General features: G+C 35.1%; 1 protein-coding gene across 1 annotated transcript; it reads right to left on the bottom strand.

The window, feature by feature from the left end:
- Positions 1-2420: 2420 nt before the first annotated feature.
- LOC123561455 (succinate dehydrogenase assembly factor 3, mitochondrial-like) lies at positions 2421-8465 on the bottom strand. The gene is made up of 3 exons (XM_045353829.2): positions 8396-8465; positions 6146-6383; positions 2421-2896 (listed from the first exon to the last, which is right to left on the bottom strand). Exons 2-3 carry the CDS (start codon positions 6323-6325, stop codon positions 2717-2719), a joined length of 360 nt encoding a protein of 119 aa, XP_045209764.2. The 5' UTR covers positions 6326-6383; positions 8396-8465; the 3' UTR covers positions 2421-2716.
- Positions 8466-19402: the final 10937 nt, after the last annotated feature.

Here is a 19402-nt window from a genome sequence, read left to right as displayed (position 1 = left end):
GATGCCGGACGCCGGACGCTGACGGGCGATCACAAAAGCTCACCTTGAGCACTTCGTGCTCAGGTGAGCTTAACAAGAGCTGTCAGTGGACAGCGCGCTCGACTATTCTCAGTGCTTGATAGTATAATATAAGCTATGAGTAAAACTATAACATTACAATAAGCATATTCTAAGTCGAAAAGGGGCCATAATTCAGTCAAAATGCTTGATATAGTTGCCTCCTCCTTTCTACAAACTGGGGTCATGATGGTAAACAAGTATGCAAAATATCAAAGCAATATCTCAATGGACTTTGAAACTACATTGTATCTGGGGTGGTACGCAAACTTTAACATTTATTCTAAGTCGAAAAGGGGCCATAATTCAGTCAAATTGCTTGATAGAGTTGCCTCCTCCTTTTTACAGACTGGGGTCATGATGGTAAACAAGTACGCAAAATATCAAAGCAATATCTCAATGGACTTTGAAAATATTTGGGGTGGTATGCAAACTTTAACATTTGTGTGACGCTCACGCTAACGCTCACGCCGATGCCGGGGCGAGTAGGATAGCTCCCCTATTCTTTGAATAGTTGAGCTAAAAAACTTGAACCAATGCCGACACTAGGGTGAGTACAATAGTTCTACTTTCTCTTCGAAAAGTCGAGCTTAAAATCGGACATTTAATAAAGTCCAACAATAAATGCATGTATTCTTCATGGATACTGGGTTGCCGCTTGAGTTGGACAGAAACTGAAGGAGTTGAGTACACATGGTATAGATGTAGTTGCACTATCGCAAAATCCAAATAATTTGCATAACTAAAAGATAATGATGTATACCAAGTTCCATTTTAACAGGATGTAAACTGACTATGTGGAGTTGAGAAAAAATTAACATGTGACAGACAAACAGATGTAAGGACAGTTAAAACGCTACATAAGTTTCCCGGGTCTTAGGCAACAGGATATAAAAACATTCCAATACAATATAAACAAGAGGGTCATGATGGCCCTAGGTTGCTCACTTGAGATACACTGCTTTCTGCAACAGTTTTGGAAAATATAAATTGAGCAAGGAAAATATTCAGTATATTTGCACTTTGTAATCTTTGTAAAGGGCCAGCAGTGATTTTAAATTTCGGCCTGCTGTTTCTGAAATTTACATTTTTACAGTTTGCAATATGCACATACAGGGAAGATGTGACCACACCCTCTAAGGCAACCATGGCATGTTTTTTGACATATCGGAATGGTTTGAACAATCTTGGTAGAGGGTCACACAAGAACTATTTAAAATGGTTCTTGTGTGACCTTCTACCAAGACTGTTCAATGATGATGATTTAAGTGAACTTATTTTTAAACCAGGCTAGCAGTTTCATACAAGAAGATTTTTAATATTCCACTATATACATATAGGGAAAAGTGCCCACTGACCTTGGCGGCTATGTTTTTTGACAAATCAGAAAAAAAATGAACAATCTTGGTAGAGGGTCACACAACCATTTGTGTGAAGTTAATTTAAAACTGTGTCAGCAGTTTCATACAAGATTTTCAAAGTTTCCACTAAATACATATATCGGGAAAAGTGACCACACCCTCTGGTGGCCATGTTTTCTTTTTTTGACAAATCAAAATTATTTGAATAATCTTGGAAGAGAGTCACACAAGGACCATTTCTGTGAAATTATCTAAAAATCTGGCAAGCTGCTTCATACGTAAATAAGAAGATTTTTAAAGTTTCCAATATACATTTATATTAGGTAAAAATGACCACGTCCCCGACAGCCATGGTTTTTGACAAATCGAAATAATTTGAACAATCTTGGTAGAGGGTTAAATATGGACCATTTCTATGAAATCATTTCACAATCGGATCAGCCATTTAGGAGGCAATGTCGTTATAAATGTTTTTTCTATTTTTAGCCCTGGTGGCCCCTATGTACAACCAAGCATAACCATTTCAACAACTTTGGAAGAGGACCACCCAAGAAACACCCAGGCCAAGTTTCATCAACTTCCATCAAATTGTTTTAGAGATGTTGCTTAAAGGAAAGTGTGGGCGGACAGTTGGATGCCAGACATTGAGTGATCACAATAGCTCACGCCGGCACTTCGTGCTCAGGTGAGCTAACAAAACATGATGAGGTACACTGGCTTAATTTGACCCTGTAAATATTAAATATTTTCATACTATATGTTGTACTATCTTGGTAAAGTTTAGTTTGAGCTATCTTGGTAAAGTTTACAAATTGTCCTCGACCTATTTTATATTGTAGTGCTGATTTCATGTTTTACTGCTCTCTCTTTTTTAATTTGACATGGGATACTATGGGACCAAAATGCCCACAGACATATCTGTTAGCCATGTGTCTTTGAATACTTCATCATTCAAAAGTGTGAGATTAGATGTGACCATTTTTTACTAAAAACATAGCTAGCTATACTGTGAACATTTTATTTTTATAAAGCATGACCCAAACATGTATAATACATGTATGTATGGAAAATACACAATGACATTACCCTAACATTCAGTTCTTTAAAGCACATAATAAAACATGTTTCATATGTAAGTCTTGTAAGACCTGAAACTTTTTGTTTCCTTTTCCTAGAATAAAACCTTGACACTGATTTAGCTGGTGAAAACATATCAGTTATCACAAACATATAACAATAAAAAACTATCTTACATTAAAAACTAGATCTACAAACTATTATCCTACAATAAACACTGGTCATGAAGATTCGGTTTCAGAGGTAATTCCTTCTCTATCAGTTGCTGTTTTATGTAGTTCAACTAACTGTGCAACTTGTTCATCATTAAAATTGTCTAAAAATTCTGGAGATAGGTTACTTCCGATCACCTGTGTCTTTTTCCTGGCTGCAAGCTGCTTCGCCAGTGTCAGGTAATACTTCTGAAAATACAAATAAACATTATCATTTAATAAGAAAACAATCAATATCCTTACATGTAAAACATATTTGAGCTGCGCCAAGAGAAAAACAAGAGGGCCATGATGGCCCTGTATCGCTCACCTGAGTACCATTGCTCAAAATGATATGATCGTTTCAAACGAATCTCATTAGAAGCTGCTTAGGTGTATCCATTTAGATAAATAATAAAGGAGGTAATTTGTCATAAATTCAGTCAATATGTATCTTCACTGATTGTCCAAGTCCATCTGTTGACATAAATGAAATTTCAGATCAGTATCTTCATTAGTTACGGAGATATACCCGTTTTAATTTGAAATAAAGGGAGGTAATTTGACATAAAATCAGTCCATAGTTATCTACCCTGATTATCTCAGTCCAACTAATGACAATAATGAAACTTCAAATAAGTCCTATAAGTACTTACTGATATAAATCCATTTTGATAATAATCAGGGGAGGTAATCAGATATAAAATAACTCTGGAACCTACGACTGGATCTGACAGGTTTGTCATGGAATCCAAGATTTTATTGTTGTTGAAGATATTTTGGTAGTTTGTATCAAATAAAACCATAAATGAAGTATCTATATGGCTCCAAAAACCAAAATATCCAATTTTGGACCTTTAAGGGGCCATAACTCTGGAACCCATGAATGAATCTGGCCAGTTCAAGAAATGAACAAAGATCTTGTAGTGATACAAGTTGTGTGCAAGTTTGGTTAAAATCAAATCATAAATAAAGCTGCTATTGTGCAGACAAGGTCAAAATAGCTAATTTTGGCCCTTTCAGGGGCCATAACTCTGGAACCCATTAAGGGATCTGGCCGATTTAAAAAAGGAACCGAGATCTTATGGTGACACAAGTTTTGTGCAAGTTTGATTAAATTCAAATCATAAATGAAGCTGCTATTGTGCAGACAAGGTCAAAATAGCTATTTCTGGCCCTTTCAGGGGCCATAACTCTGGAACCCATAATGGAATTTCGCCAGTTGAAGAAAGGAACCAAGATCTTATGGTGATACAAGTTGTGTGCAAGTTTGGTTAAAATAAAATCATAAATGAAGCTGCTATTGTGCAGACAAGGTCAAAATAGCTAATTCTGGCCCATTCAGGGGCCATAACTCTGGAACCCATACTGGAATCTGGCCTGTTCAAAGCAGGAACCAAGATCTTATGGTGATACAAGTTGTGTGCCAGTTTGGTAAAAATCAAATTATAAATAAAGCTGCTATTGTGCAGACAAGGTCAAAACAGCTGATTTTGACCCTTTCAGGGGCCATTACTCTTGAAGCCATAAATGGATCTGGCCAGTTCAAGAAAGGAACCGAGATCTTATGGTGATACAAGTTGTGTGCAAGTTTGGTTAAAATAAAATCATAAATGAAACCACTAACGTGCAGACAAGAAATTGACGCACGCACGGACTGACGACGGGTGATCACAAAAGCTCACCATGTCACTATGATAATGGCAATTTTATGACAACTAACAATACCTTTTTCCCAGCAAATATCACAAACACTGGAGTCTGGTATAGTGGTAGTTATAGTGGTAAATTTACAGTACATAATAGTAAATGAATATAAACAAAAACTGGAGAATTTTGATATTTTAGCTCTTTTTGCTTCCATTTATACTTACTAGATAATTGTAAAGTGCTATGATAAAAACCTTTTTCTCATAATCATGATAATCATATTTATTATATACCTATATAAATTCCGTGAAACAATCGGCTTGTATTTCACAATTAAATATGAACAAACAGACAAAAAATCCGTATTGTACCTTTTAAATTCCGTATTGTACCTTCCGTATTGTATGCTGCCGGACTATTTTCATTAATATGCATGACCCGACGCATTTCTATAAATAGCGCACATAAAAACTTCACTTAGTTCCATTTAATATCGATAAAAATTAAAGATTTCGTTCAAGAACAAAACAAGAATCAAAATGGTAAAGGTATATAATAAAAGGGTCATTATAACAGTAGCTAGATCTTGGACTTTGTTTTCGGCTCTCGTAGATTTTGCAAGGTCGGATCACACTTGGCGCTTACTGCATCCCAGATCAAGCTACTGTTATAATAACCCTATTATATGTCAGAAAAATATCAGAACCAGACATGATCTATTTAAACAGATGCAATGTATTTGAAATTATCGACCCCTGCCAACATTGTGCATTTTACATCAGATTAAGGAAGATGCAGACAAGAAGAAAGCGTCACAGATTTTCTTTTTCGCAATAAGTAGTAATGTTTATGGTACAGTATTAGCCATATCTTGATGATATAGCATGTAATTTTTGCACAAATTAATGGAAATTTTTTCTGAATGGCGGCTATCCTGAAAAATACTAGTACATCTTTAAGGGAAAATTGTGCTTTAGCACAAGTTTGATAAAGTAACTGTAATTTCAGCTATTTTGCCACCAAAGGTTAAAGAATCAATCCTTAAATAATGGAATGTTATAAACTTTTCATGTTATCTTAGCTAGCATAATATTTTGAAAAATTTCGTTAAAAAAAATCAAGGCTGTTTTTGTCCTATTGGCACAACAGGAAAATACTTAAGGGTGTAACAATATATTGCAAATTACTGTATCGCGATACCTTAGTCTGGCGATATGCATATCGTATCATAAGCCTGTTTCATGATACAGAAACGATACAGTAAAAAGTAAAAGCATTGAATGAAAACTTTCATAGAATCAGTGTTAAAGATGGTAACTAAACAAATGTATCATTTATAATAGTTTCTTTAATTTTAAAACAAACTTTCAACTACTTTCCAAGTGTACAATGTAGGAACTTTGTTTTTTCTTTTTCAATTTGTCACAGGAATGCTCACTGTGTATCGCGATACGTACCATATCATTGCATCTGTATCACGATATGTATTGTATCATGAGACTAGCGTATCGTTACATCCCTAAAAATACTTTAACCATAAAACTGAGTCAGCTGATATTTTTTATATTGAACATTCAAAAATATCAAACTGGGCTACTACCACCTTCAAAGACCTTTAAAACGATTATAATTTATACCTAGACTTTGCAAAATTCACCAAAAAGCCCTGTGACAGTTACAGGAACAATGATCCTAAATAAATTAATTTTTAATGTTAACTAGTCATTGCAAACACCAAGATAATTTCTTAATAATTCTATTATTCATTTGTTGTATCAACAATTGAATGAAAATTCATAAACAACATACTGTCCATTCATCCATAAATGTTTCTGCCTCTTTTGCTGTACATTTCTTGTGCCTCCGAAATTCATCTTTCACATACTGGTCGCCCATTGCTTGCATATTAAAAGGCAAACCCCTATGTAATTTCAACAAAGCTTTGTATAAAGCCCGTACGTGGCTGGTATGGTTCAACACTTTGGCCATTTCACTTCTGACTCAATGATCCTTGACTGTTTCTGTTTGAAGTTCAACCACCTTCCACCTGTAATAGGTCAGTCATGAGTGTTTCTGTTTTATATAATTAGTACAAGGTGCTATTCCAATTATTTAATTCAGTCAAGTATTAATACTTACTATAATTTTTATATTTCATGATTTTCTAAACTTTCTTATGTATATCTAAACCTTGACATACATACTAGTAGTTAAACTGTTAAATCTATGTCTCTTTATCAAAAGCGGATTCAATTCCTCATTGATTTATGTGAAAATTATCAAATCAATAGCAGTGGCTAGTGAACCGTCACCAGTGCAGCAGACCCGAGGTCTAGTGCACCGTCACCGGTGCAGCAGACCTGAGGTCTAGTGCACCGTCATTTTTGTTATATATAAAATATAGCTTTTCTTTGAATTATAATTATAACTTATTGTCACCAGTTATATGTATGATCATTATTAGAAGAATGAAGTAAGATGATTCTAATTTAAATAAACCTTGACTTACCTTTTAATTTACCGATACACCGATTAAAAACATTGTGCCGCTATCAGATATGGTCTATTAACAGAAAGTTTACTATGGCGAAATGATTCTTAAGAAGAACGTTCAGTTATGACAGAATGAGTTTCATTGAAAGAAATAATTAATTTTTAATTTTCATAAATAGCATACTAGCATATTTATGTCCATTTAAGATTAGTTATTGTCTGTATCTGGATACATCAAAATTGAAATCCGAACTTAATTTTAGATTCACTATCTCATGATCAATTCAAAAGACAAACACGCCCAAGCTAATTATTAAATAACTTTAACAAGCTACCAACAAAGCCTACATTTGTAGACCTCCATATATTGTTTTAATTTAATCTTTATTGTTTTTCACAGTTTTTATCATAGATTTCGTAAGATGTAGCTTTTTTTTTTAATAAATAATATAACAAATATTGAAATCATAACAGTTTTCGCCGTAAATGTACATTATAAAATATTTGCTTGCCAGATGTCAACATTTCCGAATTTCAGGTTTCATGAAGTTAATTGTCAATTGTCACTGAATAATAAATCTGAAATTTAGATCGAATTTCAGTTTTGATATACATACATATATATCCAAATGCAGACAATAATTAATCTTATAAATTCAACTTGAATACAATTAATTGACAAAAATAACGATATACGGTATTCATGAAAATCAAAAAAAAAAAAAAAAAAAAGATAAAAAAGGATCAATGAAATTCATTATGTCATTCGGAAATAGCTTAGTAAATGATGGATACCACTGTTGCCGAAGAACGGAGATCAGCGCTTTAAGGTAAAACGGTAAATTAACAGGTAAGTCGAGGTTTATCTTACATCATTCTTTTAGTTATGTTCTTGCATTTTACTGGTGAAAATATCTTTTGATTCAACTTTACATAAAGGCTATATTTTATATATAACAAAAATGATGGTGCACTAGACCTTGGGTCTGCTGCACCGGTGACGGTTCACTAGCCACTGCCTATCCAAAATTACGAATTTTCTGGTGATTTAAACCTATGTATTTATGCTCAATTGATAAAACCAATAACTTTACATGACTGTGTACTGTGATTTACCCTCCAATAATTTGGTCCTACAAAGTTCTGACATTTAGACTGCCCCTTCACAAATACAAAACAATCTGATTCTGAACATCGACTTAAGTTATTTTGACTAATTACTGTATTTCTTCCTTTTAAGCTGCTTTATCATTGTTAAACTCTGTTTTATATTTGTGTGGCGGAAAATAGCTCATGAGCTAATGTTAACTTGTCATATATTGTCAATCCAACGTAAAATAAAGCTTCTTATATCTGTAAGTTACTGTGTACGAATTAATTTGTGTACAAATATCGAGAATAAACCATTATCTCAGCTTTTCCGAATCAAATAGACAGATTACTCATATAAACTTCTTCGGACGGTGTTCTTTAATTAAAGCTGGATATTAAAACTCCTTTGATAAAGTCATATCAATCAGAAAGTGGCAAAATGTTTTATGTAATTGAGAAAAGCATCGTACTTACTTTGTTGACATTTTGTCCGGTGTTAACCGTGAGAAAACAGTAGTGTGAAAATTATAAATTTATATACCAGTTTTCGGTTTCATTAAACTAGAAGATAGGTAGGTTATTCCTGCACATTTTTAAAACAAAGTGTATGTAATTCATTTCTCACATGTTGCTTTTCCGGAATTTATTGATAAGTTTATTGATAACTACCTTATCTGTCTACCTAGGTCTACCTGTCTTATTCACAAGGTAATCTAGTTTCGGTTTCGCATTCTCTTAACATCGTATCTTTTTTTCTTCCTTAAAGTCATTGGAAAAGTTTTAGATTAGAATAAGTCTAATGCACTGCTTAAATATGTTCACACTGAAAAACATCTGAAATTAATTTAATTGATTGATAGGGGACCGACCATTTGAACTTCTGAGTGGGTGGGTACATTGGGACAAAATATGACCAGACTGATAAAAACCCTTGTTTTTTCATGTCTACTGTGTGTGTGTGTGTGTGTGTGTGTGTGTGTGTGTGTGTGTGTTCGGGTTTAACGTCTTTTTCAACAATTTTTCAGTCATATAAACGACGGTGTCTACTTGTAGCAGTGAGCACAATGCCCAACTTTATAGTAGACATATGTATCTTTTGAAGGGGGATCATATTTCACTGCATATTTTTTCATTTTGGACTCGTATAGGATGAAAACAAGGGTTTTTATCAATCTGGTCATATTTTTTGTCCCAGGTCCGATACCCGTGCCTATGGGTGGATAGGGGTAGCCTTACTCATTTGCCAAATGATTTGGCTCATGATCGGGATGACTTATTTTGTGATCTGATATTTTATTTTTATAGCTGTCATCCCTCTATAGTGACGGAGACAGCGACAGTCAAAAGTTATCACGCTGTCCCGAAACAAACATCCTATTATTTGGACTAGGGTGGGGAGGAGGCGGGGCGTTTACTGGAGACAAGATTTTTTTCCTTTTTGCAGTTTCTATGAAAGTTAGATTTTTTTCAGAGCTTGAAGGTTAAAGTTACTTTGTTACTCAAATACTAATAAGCATGTTAAAGAAATACGTTCTGTATTGAGTAATTTGATAAGTACACATAAAATAGATCATCTAGGTTTATGGTATTATCAAAGACGTAAAAAATACATTTTATTTTTATAGCTCTTTGGGATTATATATAATTCTAAAAAGAAGACAATAAGTAAAATGAGATTAAATCATGAATAAGGCAAATTCTTTAAAACATGGGGGGTCACACTGTAAGTAAGTTAAAGTGAAATTTTCATACTAAAATACTGGTACAATTCGGATGTAAAAAAAAAAGGGGTAAGATCACATCGTACGTAAATTCAGCTGCTTAAAATTTTTAATCTAAATAATTTAACAATTTTTCCATTTTTTTTCCACCTTTTTTGCATTCTCATTCTTCAAAAACGGACAAACCAGAAAACCCAGGGTTAAACCTCGGGATGAGAAAATGCTGGTTTGCAGTTTAAACACATTGGGAACTTTGAGGATCAGGGAAAAGGAAAAAATTTTTTAATAAAATCCAAAAACTTGTTTCATTCCCTTTACAAAATACGACTACTTACCCTTAATTCATGTCTGGGGGCTGATGTTTTAAAAATGGAGAGCACTGAAGAAACTATGTCGAAAAAAAAACATTTTCTACGGAAAAGGGAAATTTCGATTTTCCGATTTCGGCCAAATTTTTTTCCGGGACCATTTTTCGGACACAAGATGACGATATTGATCAAGAACGGGTAATTATGCCCGTTAGAAGAAACGAACACCCCCAAAACCCAAAACATCCCCCGGGCCCGGGAAAAAGGTCAAACGACAAGGGCAAGCCAAAAAGAAAAAAGAATTTCTTCAAATTTTCCCAACACAAAACTTTAGGAAAAAAATTCGGGGTTTTAAAAACAGCAGGGTGCAGACGACCGCGAGGATGCCGACAATAGTATTTCGTCATCGTGTTCATGCTGTACTGATTCATCTTGCACTTGTAGTGAGGATAAATTTACGAAATTTTTTCTGTTTGACGATGGACGGGGGAAATATTTTTTCCCCAAACGCCCTGCAAACATAAAAAAAAAAAATTTTTATTCCCGTGGGGAAAAACTTCGCCCCTAAATTTAAAAAGTAAAACAGGGGAAAATGGGGCCACTTTTTAAAAAGGGTTTTTAAAGACACTGCTCACAAAAACTTTTCAAAGATTTTCGACGAACAAAACCCCCCCCGAAAAGTCGACAATTCGCTAATGAATAAACTTAAATATAATACCCCAAAAAGATTTTTTTAAAGCTTCGGGGAAACGCAGAACAAAAAAAAAAACAGTCAAAGGGGCAGGGATGCAAAGTCAACCACCTTTCCTCCAGAAGAACACATTCATTACCCAAAAAACCACTTTTCCCAAATTCTATTAAAGGCTACTTTTCCTCATCCGCTACTTTTCAGCGTCGGGTTCTGTTTCTGTAAGCGGCCCAAACAGTTCATTTTTCCAAATCATGCCCAACGCTTGAAACAGAAAAACGATAAGCAGGATCCTTTAATAGGTAAATCTTATTCGTGGGAAACGGGCTTTAACATGCCGCAGAAACACCAACACAAGCTTTTCCCCGGCTCGTAAGCAACGACAGAAGAATTTTTTCATGAAAAAAGGGGAATCCCCATTGAAAAAAAAGAGACGGTTCATATACCACTCCTGTTTAAAACATAGTTCAAAGTCCCAGTCTAAATCCCCATTTCAGGAGGGGTTTGGTAGAATTTAAATCATTTTTGGGAACAAAAACCTGGACAAAAAGATGATTACCTTGTGTTTTCCAAAAATTTTTAACCGGATTACCCCCCGGAAAGAGGCATTTAGGGGCAAAAAACAAACGGGCGTGACTGACTTGGACATGGGGCTGACAGACTGGCAAAACCCCATGAAAGGGAACGGCCGGGGTCCCTCCATTTTTCCCACAGACGAGTTAAGAAATGTAATTTAATTTTTACTGAAAAAATTCCCTTTTTTAATTTTTTTTGGGGGTTAAAAATACCTACTTATTTAAATTTTTGGGGAATTTTCCCAAATACTTCAAACACAAAAAATTTTATTCTTAATATCCCCCCCTTTAATGAAAAAAGGGTTTCCAAGTCCCTTTCCCTTTTTTTTAAATAGGGCCTCAGGGTACCTTTTTCTTTAAAAGGGGAAACAAATTAGATTAAAGAGTCCCTTAAAATTGAAAAGCTTTTAGAAAAAAATCTTGTGAAGTTCGTCAACGTAGTGTCATTTATGAATATCATTTTCATTTTAAAAATAAAAATCTAAGTATAAAAAAAAGTATGAAGATCTATTTTTAGGAAGAAAATAAAAAATTTTGTAAACCCTAATTTTTTTTAAACCAGAAAGATAAAAAAAATTTGATAGCCCCTTTTTTTGCTATATGACGCCCAAAATCCCTTTTCCCCCTTTTAAGATGGAGAAAAAGATAAGTTACGAGAGCAACGCTTCTCTGAACTGGCCCCTATAAATGAACTTTCCTCTCACAGAAATTTTTAAAAGGGTAAAAACATGGAATAAAACGGACAACTCTTTACGAACGCTGATCAGCTTGGCCTTCCCCCTTGCTCAAACCAAATTTATGCGTGCTTTGAGGCGTAAAGGGTCTAGGGAAAAAGTTGGAGAAAATTTTTTGGGCGACGGGACCCCTCATCGGAAAAGCGTGCCATAGAAAGTGCCCTTTTAAAAACTGTTATTTGGGGAAAGATAATTGGGTTTTTTAAATGGAGATTTTGGGTTTAGGTGTTTGCAAGGAAATTAAAAATTATTATTGTCTCTAAAATCCCCTGCTTTTTATAAAAAGGTTCCTAAACTGAAATGTCTTTTTCTGACCAGCAATTTCCCGGTAAATTTGCAACCCGCCCCGACAAAAGGGGAAGAATGTTTCACACTTACAGAAACATTCTCTACCTACAAAAAGGAAAATTTCAGTCATTTTTGAAGTCCTCATCAAAAAACGCACTTTAAGTACTTTTAAATTTTTCATGCTAGATTATTAATTTTTTAAATGGCTTTTGAGAAAAAAAACCAATAGCAAACCCTTAAAAAAGGACAAAAGAAAATTTTAAAAATTTTTTTTTTTTTTTTAGCAGAAACCAAATTAGAAACAATTAAACCCTGCCAAAGCGATCACCTGTTTTAAAAACCGCCAATTTCTTTCACCAATCAATAAAAACATTTTCCCAAAAATTTTTTTTAAATTTTTAATTTAAACTTTTTTTAAAACCCAAAAACCTGCAGTAAGCGTCCCTTATTGTTTCCGCTCGGACCTTCCCTGCTTAAACGGTTGGAAAGGGGTGTCCGGTAACTGTTACTGGTAGTCAACAAAATTTGCAACCCCAAAATTTTTTTTATGTAAACAGCTAGTTTAAGGGGACATGAATTTTAAATTCTCTTTTCAGGTTTGGGGAGGCAGTTTTAATTTTTGGCACCCTGGGGGCAAAATATAGCCAAATGGGGAAAAAGGGTTTTGCAAAAACCCAATTTTGCCCATCCGCGAGGGTTTTCCCGAGGGGAAACTGCATTTTTGGGAAACAGTGATAACCTTTTTTTCCGCGTGCGTGGTAAATTTCCCGGGTTTCCCACCGGAAATCCCTTGAGGGCACAGTTGTTGATTATCTACGAAAAAACCCCCAAAAGGGTTTGTAAGTTTTTTAGAATAAGATTTAAGTCATTTTATGCAAATAAATTACGACAGTGCCCGTTTTTAAAAATTTTTTTGTGTTTTTTCCCCTCATTGTTTTCTTAAATTCTTTTGATTCATTTTTAAAAATTTAAATTTACAAAAAAACTCACTTTTAAAAGGCACTGGGACCCTCATATATGAGTGCAGCATAACCTAATACTCCCTTTTCTAAAGGGGTTTAAACCCAAGTCTCCGAGCCGAAACCCTTTTAGGTGCAGAAAGGGGGGGGGGGGGGGGGCTATACACAGTGTTTCAAAGATTTGGGAAACCCCCTTTAAAGGGTTTTTTTGGACTAAGTGTATAGTTCGAAAAAAAATAATTATTTTAATTAAAAGGGAGTTTTAAAACTGTTTTTCCCTTTTACCAAAATTTTTAAAAAACGGGCCCCCATTTGGATAGGATTTGGGGCAATTTTACTAGCTCGGGAATAAGACAACGGAAAAAAAAAATGAAAGGGAAATAAAACAACGTGTTTTGAAAGGTTTGGAATTTTTCCCAAAGTGATAAACCCTTTTCAAATTTTTTGGGTGTCCTTTCTTTTTTTTTAAGGGGGATGGAACACCAAAAAAGGGTTCCCCAAAACGAAGAGAACATGGAAGACTATTTTTGTCGCATGAGGAAGAGGCCAGTGGGGAGACCACATGGTTCTAAAGAAAAAACAAAATTTAAAGTTTAATTTTTTGTCATTTTTGGGTGATTACCCACCGACCAGTACGGGAAATTTACACTTCCAGGCCCCTTTATTAATCATGCCCGAAAATAAACTGGGCTTAAAAAGGGAAATAATTTTCAGTTTGAAAACTTTTTTTGAGAAAATTTTTCCAAAAACAAAAATTGACAGAGCTTTTTAGCTGCAGTTTAAATATTCTTGCAAATTTTTCAAAACATATGCCCCTAACTTACTAAAAAAAAGGGCGAAAAAAAAATTTTAGCTTTTGGGAAAAGTATGTTTTTAAAATTTTCAGAAATAGCTAAAACCCAAAACCAGTGTTTGGGAAAGTAAAAAAAAGACCCTTTGGGTCCTTTGATAATTTGAAGACGTTATTGTAATTTAATCATACCTTTTAACTATTGATTTTTTAGCTAAACCCATAAATTCTATTCAAAGAAAGGTAAAGCTTTTGGACTCCCCTTTCGTTGGCGCCCTTTTTTTTTGAAGTAAGCGGGGACCCTCAGAAAACCACTAATGGGAAGGGTTTTGAAACTTCCCAAAATTGCCCCTATTGCCCATGACTGTTATGCAAAATGCTTTTTCGGGTTCAAAAAACCCTTTTTTTTAAATTTTAAAAAAATTTATCCCCTTTTTTTCGACTTTAATTTTCATTCAATTGACAAGGCTTTTTAAATGGGCCCGAGCATTTTTTCCCCGGGCCCAGCTCTTGTTTTTGTATTACAATTACTTTGGGTGGTGTTTTTTCTGAAGGGTTTCCCCTTTACTTGATTTTACTAATTTTCGCTGTTTTTTTTCAGCGCCCTAAAACCCAATGTTTTGCAACTCGAATTTTTGATCTATGGGGGGAAGGAGGGGGGAAACAGAGCCCCTTCCTCACACCTAAAATCTGGGGAAATACTAAAACACACTGGGGAAAGTATAATTTGGTGGCACGGGTAAAAAAATCCCTGTCGTTAAATTTTTGGGGTTCGGCTCAAAACTTAAACGTGTTGACCTATGCCCAAAAAAAACTTGAAAAGAAACAAGGGCCCCTTGGGGAGGGGCCCGCTTTTGATTTTGGGTTTTGGGGGATCATAACATTTTTGTGTCCGTTTGGGTATTTTTAGGCCTTGTTTTTGAAAGGTATTGACAGCCAAAAAGTTGCCAGTAATTGTGTATTGTAAATGAAATATGCAAAATTTTGCTTTGAAATTTTAGGCAGTAGGAAAAAGCTCATCTTACACTGAATGTTGACAGTATGTGCATAAAAGATACATGTATAACAGTTTCAGTTTTTTATGTAATAGAAAGCAAGGACATTTGCTAACCAGTTGTTTTATACAATTAGAAAAAATTATTTGCATGAAAAATACTTTTTAACTTTTTTTTTTTTCGTAACTTATTTTTGGCGACCATCGGGGGTTTTAAAACCAAATTTTTTTTCCACTTTTTTTAAGGCGAAAAAACCGTCACAAGAAGAAAAAAAAAGATTCAAAAAAGCACTAGGGGTGGGTCTCTATATATGGGTCATTTTGGAAAACCCAAAATTATGTAAGTTTTCCGGCCTGAGAACGGGTGGCAGAAGATACAAGAACGAAAAGTAATTCAGAGTAATTTCTACTTTTTCACCCAATGTGTTTTTTTAAAGAAAGGGCATCAATGTATTTGTAAGTTTCATAATTTTTTTCCGTTTTTTTTTGCAAAAATTTTCATCTCTTTAAAAATTTTTACAAATAACAATAGGGAAATCGCCCTTTTTAAATTTTAGACATTTTTTTTTTAGAAGGGCTTTTTAAAAATCAAATAAATCAGGCACATTTATCATATATGCGAAATTTTTTCCCACTTTTTTTTATGAAACTTAAAATTTTTTTTTTGTACAAGTTTTTTTTGGTATTTATCCAAATTTTAATTAAAAAAAAATTATAAAATACAGTCCGCCAGGGTTTAAAATCATGGCACATACTTCAACTGCTTTTTTTAAAAGGGATAAACATGACGCCCTGAAGTCGAGGTTTTCCCCAAAAGGGAAATAAAAAAAGAAAACCGAGTATTAACGATCTTTTGTCACGCGGGCCCCCACGAGAGGGGAAACACTAGTTTCACTTAGGCACGCCCGGTAATCTCCAGAATCAAAGCCGATGGGTTTATGTATAAAAAATGCTTCGTTGGGGTTTTCCCTTTTTATGAGGGATCTAGTATAAAAATATTGACCGGGTAAGAAAATTCTTACGTTTTTCTAATAATACTAAAAAAATTAAAAAACCCCAACAAACGCATTCTATGCAGGATTAAACGGGCGATTAAAAGCAAAACAAGATATACACAAGCGCCCAAACCCTATTTGCTTCCTGTCAACTTTAAAAGTTTTACACATGATTATATTTTAGCGGTTATGTGTCACCCTCATCGCGTTCTGCTAGTGTTTGCGATAACAGATACATTTCTTGACGAATAGTCGAAGCCAATCGATTAATTATACACAAACCTACAAAATGTTTTTGAGCATATTTTTTACAACAGAAATGCTGAAGTTTATTCATTTTGGGGGGGGGGGGGGGGAGTTGGTAAAGTTCTGATTTTTTGGAGTGGGTTATGATTTTTCGTAACTACATTTTGCTTAAGGAATTCAAAAAAAAAATAAAAATAAAGCCAGGGCTTTGCAGATCAAAAATTTCAGCTTAAAAAGATGTACAGTACCTTTTAGTAATGGTCCATAAAACTTTTTGCTTTGCCCCCAAATAGGTAAAACATACGTGCCCCAAAACCCCACAAAATTTTGAAATAATACATACGAGGAAATCCGATTCAGTACACTGTGACGGGAACATCAATGAGATCTACAAAAAACGAATCAAATTTTGTGTGCGAAACGCTGTGAAATGTTTTTAGACATGGTATAAGGGGGAATTTGAATACCCCGTTTTGTCTAGATTTTCTTTTTTCCCGAAAAAATAGTTTTAACTTCCTAGGAAAAATTTTTTTGTCCCAAAGAATCATAACCCCCTCAGAAAAATCAAAAACATCCCCAAACCCAAAAATCAAAAAACACCAAATACACTGCAGCTTTCCCCCGTCTTTAAAACCACGCTTCCATAACTTTTTTGGGGGAAAATTGAGAGGGCGTGAAATTTTTAAATCGTTGACGCCGATTTTTCCCGCCAGGAAAAAAACACTAGGAAAACGTGAGGGAGGGGGGGCACAGAACGCTGAAATGCCATCACTGTAAAAAATTTCTAAATTTAACAGGAAGCACATATTTTTGGTCGCTGCAGTAAATCTTTATGTCTGTAATCGTTGTTCAATCCTGCATCGAATAGAAATTTACTGATTTTTTTTTGGGATAATATTAAGAAAAAAAACAAAAATATTTTTTTACCCGTGTAAATGATTTTATGCTTTTTTCCCTTTATAATGGAAGCCCCCAAAAGGGGGCTTTTTTCCCCACATGGGGTTTGACAAGTTATGATTCTGGAGATTACCAAAACGTGACATAGACTTGGTTTGGAAAGTTTTTTTTTACCTATCGTTAACTGGGGTTTGTGTACGGGCTCAACAGCTGTCTTAACATTTCCCGTACGGGGGTTTTAGCTCACCAGGCAGGGAAATGCTCAAGGGGGGTTTTTGTGACCGTCCCATTGTCCGGGGTCGTGCGGGGGTGCGTCGTCCGCAACATTTTCTTTTTTATTCTCTAGAGGCCCACATTTGTGACCCAATTTTTTATGAAACTTGGGGCAGAAGGTTTTTCTTGGGGATCCCTAGGTCCCAAATTTTGGAATTGGGGGATGTGGGGTAAAAACAGACCCAGGGGAATCAAAAAAAGGGAAAAATTTTTTTCCCCCTAGAGGCCACAGTTTTTGTTTGAAAATCATGAGAATTAAATCAGAATGTTTTTCTTGAATCCTTTGGTCAAGTTCAAACTGGGGTTTTTGGGTTCAAAAACTAGGTCCCCAGTCCCAAAACAAAAAGGAAAAATTTTTTAACAAACCTTTGAGGGGCCCCAATTTTTGACCCTAACTTCATAAATTTGGGGGGGGGAAAATGGGTTATGTGGGGCTAGTACAGGGGCCGATCAAAGGGAAAAACTTGTTTAAAACCCTAGAGTCCACATTTTTAAAAATTTTGGGAAAATCTTTAAATTGGTCAGATGGGTTTTTCTGGGGTGACCTCTAGGTCCAAATTTGAATTTTGGGCATGTGGGGGAAAAACTAGGGCACCCGGGCCCAAAACAAAGGGAAAACCCTTTTTAACACTATAAGGGCCCCAAATTTTTGACACTATCTTCATTTAAAAATTGGTCGAATGTTTGCTGATAAACTTTTATTTAAAATTTTAAACTGGATCATGGGGGGGTCAAAAAAATAGGGCAAATAGGGGCCCGATCAAAGAAAAATCTTGTTAACATTGAGATCCAAAAGTTTTAAGTTTGAAAATTTAAAGAAAAATTGGTCAAATGTTTTGGGCCCTTTATGCCTCTAAAGGTTTAGGTTTGAATATTGGGCAATGGGGGTCAAAACACTTTCAATCAAATCAAAAAAGGCTTGTTAACACCTAGAAGGCACTTTTTTTAAGTATCTTTTTTGAGACTTTTTTAGCTTTTGGGCTTGAGGGCCTTTAGGTAAAGCTTGAACGGGCTGGTGGTCAAAAACAAGCACCGGGTCAAATTTAAAGGGAAAAACTTGTTAACAAAATCAAAAGGCCACATTGGGTGACCCTATCTTCATGAAAAATTGGTCAAATGTTTATCTTGAGATTCCTATGCCCGGGTGGAAACTGGGGCATGTGGGGTCAAAACAGGTAACCCCGCTTAAATCAAAGGGAAAATTTGTTTTTAACGTTCTAGAAGGGGCCCTAATTATGGCCCCCATCTTTTATGAAACTTTTCCCGAAAAGTTTTTCTTGATTATCCCTGGGCCGGTTTGAAACTGGTCATATGGGCCAAAAAAAGGTCAGTAGGGGAGCAAAACCCGGGGACGATATAAGGCCACATGGCCCCCCTTTGAGTAAACTTTTCGAAAACAGATAGGTTCAAACTGACATATGGTCTTAAGTAACTGCATGTGTCTCAATTAAAAAAAAAAGATTTCTCACAGAATCCAGGTATTTTGACGCGAAAAAAGCCCCAAATTTTAAGTATTACGCGCACCCTGTTGGGTAACTTTAACCCTTAAAAACTCCCCGGTTAATAAAAAATAATTTTTAAAAACACCATACACTATGAACTAATGACATGACGTAAGTTGCAACCCGAAATATTTTTTAAAGGGTTTAAAAAGGGTCTTAATCTAGGTCTAAATGAATGCCCTTTTTTTATAATGGGGCAGATTGGAAGGGGAAAAACGAGCGCTGTAGGGGGTTTTTCATTTAAACCCCGGGTGTTTGAGGTTTTGGGGCACCTGCCCTTTCTTTTAGCAGGTTTTTTTTGACAATTTTCCCTTCTTTTAAAATTGTTGTATAAAAACCGCTTTTCCCCTATCTTGAAAACCCTTTCTATGCAGGTTTTAAATTTCCCAAAATCCCAAAGGGGGAAACATGGAATGGAAAACCGAGTGCTTTGCCCTTCCCCCGGGGGAACATATTTGATTTAATTTTTTTTGCCAACCCTTAACATTATTGCAAAGTTTTCAAAAAAAGA

Source organism: Mercenaria mercenaria, chromosome 10 (genome assembly GCF_021730395.1).
Source record: "Mercenaria mercenaria strain notata chromosome 10, MADL_Memer_1, whole genome shotgun sequence".
NCBI lineage: Eukaryota > Metazoa > Mollusca > Bivalvia > Venerida > Veneridae > Mercenaria > Mercenaria mercenaria.
The sequence above is the reverse complement of the archived record's forward strand: the minus strand, read 5'-3'. Positions and strand labels throughout refer to the sequence as shown.